This window comes from Physcomitrium patens, chromosome 1 (genome assembly GCF_059467195.1).
Source record: "Physcomitrium patens ecotype Gransden chromosome 1, ASM5946719v1, whole genome shotgun sequence".
NCBI lineage: Eukaryota > Viridiplantae > Streptophyta > Bryopsida > Funariales > Funariaceae > Physcomitrium > Physcomitrium patens.
The window spans coordinates 4,027,488-4,035,028 of NC_143410.1; the positions used below are offsets into that span (position 1 = coordinate 4,027,488).

At 40.3% G+C, this 7,541-nt stretch overlaps 1 protein-coding gene across 2 annotated transcripts; it reads left to right on the forward strand.

Annotated features, from left to right (window-relative positions):
* Window positions 1-3,762: 3,762 nt before the first annotated feature.
* On the forward strand, window positions 3,763-6,303 carry LOC112291994 (F-box/kelch-repeat protein SKIP25). 2 transcript variants are annotated; one of them, XR_002972571.3, is made up of 2 exons: window positions 3,763-5,082; window positions 5,409-6,303. XR_002972571.3 is itself a non-coding variant. In XM_024540053.3 (2 exons), the coding sequence occupies exons 1-2, from the start codon at window positions 3,763-3,765 to the stop codon at window positions 5,457-5,459; spliced, it is 1,212 nt and encodes a 403-aa protein (XP_024395821.1). In that variant the 3' UTR covers window positions 5,460-6,303. The 2 variants fall into 2 exon arrangements, 1 of the variants encoding a protein (XP_024395821.1); XM_024540053.3 differs by having other exon boundaries at window positions 3,763-4,923.
* Window positions 6,304-7,541: the final 1,238 nt, after the last annotated feature.

Sequence of the window (7,541 nt, forward strand, 5' to 3'; positions counted from 1 at the left end):
AATCCTGCCATTTCGAGTATCCGTCCAAGCCCGGCAAGATCCATTCCTCTGTCTCCATACGATTCTGTAAGGATCCTCTTCTTCCTGGTTTAGCTCTGGGCGCGACAGGTGCTGCGCTTGTCGCGAGGCCAGATGCGCCACACGTCGCATGCGAGGTCGCAGCTCAGCAGTAAATAAACTACCTGAATTTCATCCAATTATCACCGTTTTTCACCCACATTCATCCACTTGCCAAAATGTATGTGGGGTTTGGTGCATGAATGAATCCTCGTTGCTTTCGTGAGGAGTGGGCGAGTTTGCCTTGCTGCTGACGTGAATGCCACGTCAGCTGACCTAACTCGAGGAAACATGGGATGATTTTTTTTCCATGTTTTAATAATAAAATATATTCCTTCTTTATTCTATTAATTTATAGTATATGTATATATATAGATATTACCAAATATATCAAGACTTAGTTATTTGATAATATATTCTTTATTAATTTGATTTAGTTGCCTAAGAACAATGTCATATTATATGTCTTTGTAATTTTAAAACGAGTTTTAATTCACTCTTTAATCTTAATTGATGTATATATATTGTGTTTGGTATTTAAATTCATAGTAATTTGTTCCACTTCAAATTTCTACCATAATCTAACAAGTGAAAGAAATACCACTGACTTCTTTTACAATAGATCATAAAAAGAACCAAACAAACAATTAATCTACATACTTTTGAGGATTGATTGCACATTGGGAAAACCACTGTTCTTGTTGTAACACTATTTTTTTGTAAAAATTAGTGTTTTCTACAAAAAAAAATTGAAGAATATATGTTTAATACACAAAATCTCACATGGATTACAATTATCAATACATTCAGAAATTTATTTAAATTAACATCATGTAAGTATAAGTTTTACACTGATTTTGATAATTTTGACGTGTAAGAGCCAATCTCAAACAATTGTTGATCTTTTCGACTCATATTTTTTTCAAAGTTAGTTTTCCATAAATTTAAAAAGAGCTAGGTGTTGATAAAGGTTACCACCATGTGAAAAGGCAGTTATCCCATCTAATAAGAGACACACAATACTTTTTTCTCAAAGAAATAAGTTTTTATGACCACATCAAATGCAAAAAAGTTGTTATTAATTTTGTTTTTGCTTCTCCTTTCTCCAGAGCAAACAGCATTCACTAAGCTCCAATTATGGGCTGCTTTTGAAACAGCAACAAAGCCCCATCAACCTCTTCCAGAAGAGAGTGAGGGATTGGTTGCCACATGGGCATATTATTACAGGAGTTGACGCATACTATGCTGCCATTCTAACACACTGGCTAGTAGCCAAAAACAAGGCCAGAGTGTGATCCATAGTCATCAGCTATTTCAATATGCTTAATACATATAGTGGCATCAAGCTGTTAACCAAATGATCTCACAATACAATCTTGCTGCAGATTCTGTGCCCTGGTGACAGCATGCACATGATCCACTATTGCATCACCACCTTTTATTAAGTTTTAAAGTTACAAAAAATGCTTTTAGGGTTGAGCCTGAGCTGCCCCAAATTTCAATCATGACCATATCCATGATTGAGAAGTGTATTTTCCTCCTCCTCCTCCTCCTCCTCCTGCTTCTTCTTCTTCTTCTTCTTCTTCTACTTCTTTATTTTAATTTCAAAAACCAGCTACCTTTGTGGGTCTTCTAAAAAGCTCATGGATTGGCCAAAGCCCATCTGGATCTGCTAAAGACCATCATTGGATTGGTTGAGCCTTGTTTTTAATGGAAAGAAAATTATTGATCTTGGAAAGTTGAAGGGCAATATCACAATCATAATGTGGAAGATAAAATCTCCATCAAGAGAAACCCACTTTTTAGAAAAAATTCAAAATTTAGTACATGTATTTATTGGTCACAGTATCAAAAACTTGCTTTAGTAATTATTGGTCATTTTATCAATGCAACTATAACAGAGAGTTGGGTGTATCTTCTTCTAAAGAGTGCCAAATGATTTAATTATTCTAGTGAGTTTTCTCTGTTTTTTATATTTATTTTGTTCACAACTTCTTTGTACAATTTCAGTAATGAAAAAGTGCTGCCCTCACTTAAAACATTCACAGAAAATTTTGTCGGATGAAACCTAATAAAATGTCGTGATAAATTACAAGAGCAATATCCAGTTCGAATCTTGGTATAGATAACCAAGCTGCACAAAAAAATAAAAAAATCATTCGACAATCTAGATTTCCATCACCAACATTTGTCATTAACCATTGATGTACTAGCAGAAAACCCACATGCTACTGAGCATGTCAATAGCATCAATATATATAAAAATAAAAATAGGACACAAGAATGTTGATTGTTGAAAGGGCTTGTTAACTTCCCTTGTTTAAATGTGCATTCAGTCTCTCTCTTACACATGAAAGCTCTCACTTAAAGCCATCATTTCTTATAAAATACTTATGATTAACACAATCCATGATTGAATGTATTAGCAACGCCACAAAGCAACGGTGCTTACGTCATGGCGCAACAATACCTCGACCACCACCACCACCACGGCAGCGCGGGTGAAGGCCGGGTGATGTGCTGGAGTGAGTCAAAGCCCCCGAGCAGCAGGCAGAAGTGGCGACGACGCGAGGGAGCGACGCGATAAAGGAATTCCAACGGGGATGGGGGAGGCTGGGTTGCAACTATTGGTGAGGCAAGTGTCGCAGGAGCAGAAGCGAGGGCAGGGGGTGCTGCCCCAAATATAAGCGCACCCGCGGGGGAGGCGCGTCCACCCACAGTCCAGAGCTAGACCCCCGCAGTGTACTTTTCTTCCTTGTCAGACACCTTTTTGCCCCTTGCTCCGCTAAAAAGTCTCCGGCTGGCCCCTTGCACGTCAGCCTGCCTGGTCGACGTCGTGCCCCAGTAGTGCTGATGCCTGCTGCTGGCTACTATTACTACGACTACTAGGACTGCTTTATCCTTCCTCGCACCTTCTCCACTCGCTGCTCCGTCACCCCCCGCCATTCATGTGGTCGCCTCCCTGCACATAAAATCCCCCTTCCCCCCCCTTCTCGCTCTTCTTCACCGCCTCGTTGCCTAGGATCCTTTCTCTGGTTGGTTTTCCCACTACGTTTGATACTGTTTAAAGAGTTTCTTAGTGCGCCACGGAGGTGGAGGAGGAGGTGGGTGGTGGTTGAGCAGGAATTGAGTTCCGGTGGTGTTGTTTATTCCGATGCGGTAGTGGAGAGGTGCACTTTGTTGTGGCCAGGAGTTGCGAATGATTTCGGTTGGATTTGGCGTGGAGAGGTTCGTTGCGGGAGTAGTGGGGATTACCTTGGCAGCGGGTGGAAGCGGTGGATGGTGTGTGGGTGGAGAGAGAAGAGTGAAAGTTTTGGGTCTGGAGCGTGGCGAGCGAGCCACCGACATTGCTTCGTCTGGTCGATTATTATGGCGACGCCAGCGTTTTGAATCATCGCCGTGTTTGTACTTGTGCGGGCGCGTGGGAACGAGTGGTGCAGTGGACTGTAGGAAGGATTTCTGTGTCGTTTGTATCGGTGAGCGCACGGTTGAAGTGGTCACTCGCGCAGTCTTTAAGCACTTCACATTTGGAGTTAGAGAAAGAGTTGTGAAGAGCTGGGCGGGTGTTGCGGAATTGATGTGATTGGGCATTGAGTGGCGAATGGGGGAGGGTAATATCGACACCGCAACGAATTATCTCCTTTGTCACTGTGGTAGGACTTGCTGAAATTCGATTTACCTGCTTTTACTATCAGAGGGCACAAAATGGACGGTTCATGTAAAAGGGTTCGATTAGGACAGGTTCTAGACGCGATTCTCAACACACCAATGGAATGCGCTGGGCAGATTCTGCCAGGTCTGCCGGATCACCTCGCTATGGAATGTCTTGCCCGAGTCCCACTTGGTAGCCTGACCGGCGTGAGCAAGACATGGCAGAATATTATCTACGATCCCTACTTCCAAAGTTTCAGGGCCTCTATCGGCAGAAGCAAGCTTGACTGGGTATACACATTAGTGCAGATGCAGGACAAGTCGTTCAAGTGGCGCGCATTTGACCCTCTGTCTTCCCAATGGCACGATCTGCCTCCAACACCTCACCCGATGGATTTTCAGCTTCTAAATCCAGGTTGCATTGGGGTCTCCTATTCCGTGCAGTGTGTCAGCACTAGCTCCAAACTCGTGATGGTGGCCGCGGTTAAAGCAAAGAAGGATGGGCAGCCACGGATGACAGTGGAACCCGCGCTCGAGCACCCTTACATCTTCGATACCAGCACGAATTCCTGGAAGCAGGGCTCCCCTTTCAGCGTGCCGCGCAAGTGGTGCGTCTGCGGGGTCGCTGACGAGAAGGTGTACGTCGCTAGCGGCTCCGGAAAGGATTGGAGCCAGGAGCTCTCCAAATCGGCTGAGTTTTATAATCTTGAGAACGACAAGTGGGAGAGGTTGCAGAAGTTGTCCACCTCGAAGTTCAGTGGAGAGGCAATGAATGCCGTCTTGAACAACAACAAACTGTACTTCGTGAGTGGGCGGGGAGTTTTCTCGAAAGACGGCGTTGTCTACGACCTCGGCACCAATTCGTGGTTGGAGATGTCGCCTGGTTTGAAGTGGGGCTGGAGAGGACCCTGCGTGTCAGTGAATGGGAAATTCTATCTTCTGGAGACGCCGGCAGGGAAACTCAAGGTTTACGTCCCAGAGAGGGATGAGTGGGATACCATTATGTTGGATTCCAGGCTGGCGAATTTGGAGGTGTTTGTGGGCACTAAAGGAAAGATTGTTGCCATTGAAGCGGCGTCTGGGAAGGATAAGGAGACGAATGCGGGGAGCTTGTTGCGAGTCATTGATATTGCCTCCGAGACGCCCCAAATCTTCGACATCCCTGTGCAGGATGGCCAGGTTGTCTCCGTTCAAGTGCTGGCGATGATGAACCAGGCAAGTAAGCAATAATATTTCGGAGATGCAACAGTACCGGTGAATTATTGTCATTTTTCCCATCATCGACAAGACGACTGCTACAGGAAGGACCCTCAAGAATCGATAAGACTGCGCACGGACATTCTAGTCAGCAGCAGTCGTACTTGTGCCGCGAAGGTTGATCTCATAAAGGAGCGCTCAGTATTCGACGCATGTTAATCTCATCGATTATTAGTCGGCGCATCGTAGAAAGAGTCCTGTATCAGAGTAATCTGTACATTGAAAACTGTAAAATAGCGGCCTAATTGGGCTCTCACACTCTTTGAATCATACATTCGGCTAATCATTTGCTTCCATTATCCCTGATTTTGCTCACATTGCTGAATGGTGTGCGACCCATGTTTGGTCTTAGTATAACGTTAGGAGGACAAAAACTCTTGTTAATTTTTATTGCCTGCCAGATTCGTGCTTCTGACAGATAGTTTCTGCGGTCAAACATGCAGGTCCATGAACTTTTGCATCTTTTGGAAGAGTATCAGCATTGCGGACTCTAGAGAATGTGAATACGATAGGATTGATGCGATGGTGTTGAAAACAACCTGGGGAGATGGCTGCTTCTTCGATTTTTGCTTAAGTTGAAGTGACACTTGGCGCTCTGGTGTTCGATATCGTTGCAGCAACTCTTTCCTATTATTGATTCTCAGTGTCACTTTCTCACTTCTGCTGAGACTGGGATTTCTCAAGCAGGCATGCAACTGCATTAAGGTTTTGTTGTGAAACATCTGGACTGAGATTCAGGATTCTTCATTTAGGGATCCGATGATCAGAGCCGCTGAAATTGTTGAACACTAACACACTCAATTTCGTTCATGGCCAGAAAAGGAGGTGAAAAAGAAGTATGCTATTTGCGCAGCTTTTTGTAGAATAGTGAAACGCATTAGCCTTTGTCCATTTGCTCACGTGGGTACATAAGCACACTCTCTGTGAACAAGAGTTATGGCCCTTTCACGAATTGAAACGATGCAGCGGTAATGATTTTCGCCATGGCACCGACACACATGCGCCCGCTCAATCCTCGCATCCATGGACATTCTCAAATTTCAGGCCACATCAAGGCAGTTAGTCATCTTCTGATTTACAAGAATACATTTCCTCACCAGCTTTGGTGTGGAATTGAATTCAACCCAAGCAATTCAATTCAACCCAAGCAATTGAATTCACAGCACTTGAGAATAGTCTGTTTGCAAGGAATTTATTTTTCATCACATTAGGGTTCAACAACATTCTCATGAATAAGCAATGCTATCAACAGGAGGAGTTGGAGCCTGAGCTTGAAGATTGTTTGAGGATTGTTTTGTTACCTTTTGATATTTTGTAAACAACATGGCTATCACAAAAGTGTAATTATCACACATATGTGTTTTTTTTTTTTTTTTTTTTCTTATTATTATTATTATTATAATTATAATTACTTTTATAATTCAAGTTTTGTGTTTTTCTCTCTTCCCTTACTCTGTACTTTCCTTTAATAAATTTGATGCATCTTGTTGATTTAAAAAAACATTCCACATTATTGGTTGTAAGAGATTATAGCATAAATAAAAAATAAATTTGAATACTATTCCTTTAGTAGTAATATTATTATTTATTATTATTTATTATTATTTATAATTAAGTTAAATATATAAATAAATTTATTAGTTAACATAAAATTTAATTTTTTTAAAAAATCTAAAAGGTAATTAAAAATTATATTAAATTTAATGAATTTTAGAAATTTTGCATTGTATAAATAAATAAATAAATTCAAAAAAATTCTATAGAAAATTTAATCATACTTAAAAATATTCATAATATAAAATAATTAAATTAAATATTATAATTTAGTATCAAGGATATGAATCTCAAAGAATTGAAAGATTAAGACATTCTTGTATCATTCAAATGTGATATAATATTAAATTAGAATGGCTATTGCCAAAGATAAGAAGACTAGAAAGTCTTGAAACAAGACTAAGGACTAGAAAGGCATTGATAAGAGTAAAGAAGGCTTTATTCTTACCTCTATATATTCTATCTAACTAGGAGCCATGTCACAATGTTCTATGGGACTTCTAATACGTGTTGGCTCTACAAGACATATATCTTAACTTATAAGGCAAGTTTTTTATATATGTGCCACAAAGTTAGCTTATTCCATAAGCTACCAATACATGTGACATGTGGTTAACTTGTTAAGCAAGTTTCTAAACTACCAACTAATTACAAATATGTGTAAAATAAAAGCCACATCTATAAAGCTTCTAGGAAGCTTTTCTAAAAGATATTATGAAATTAATCTATATATTATCTACTTCTATCTAATCATATAAATAATTATTGGAGTAATACATATGTCCATGATATTACCTCTCCTTCTAAAGATGAGTTTTATATGGAGTGATCATCACCTATCATAGATCTTACTTTTCTTCATTTTAATTTTGATAGATGTCTTTAATGAAAAGCCCCAATTTTATTTGATATATTTGCAAGATTCTTTGTTGGCTCCTATGTGAGTTCATTTATATCATATCCACACTAATCAATAAAATATTTTAATCTATTTCAACACTATTTTAAATCTAAGACTTCTT

Bases quoted from the DNA above. Each gene is read 5' to 3' on its own strand.
- LOC112291994 (XM_024540053.3), top strand. From the start codon at position 3,763: ATGGACGGTTCATGTAAAAGGGTTCGATTAGGACAGGTTCTAGACGCG. The intron at 4,924-5,408 runs GCAAGTAAGCAA...TCAAACATGCAG, and splicing joins TGCTGGCGATGATGAACCAG to GTCCATGAACTTTTGCATCT.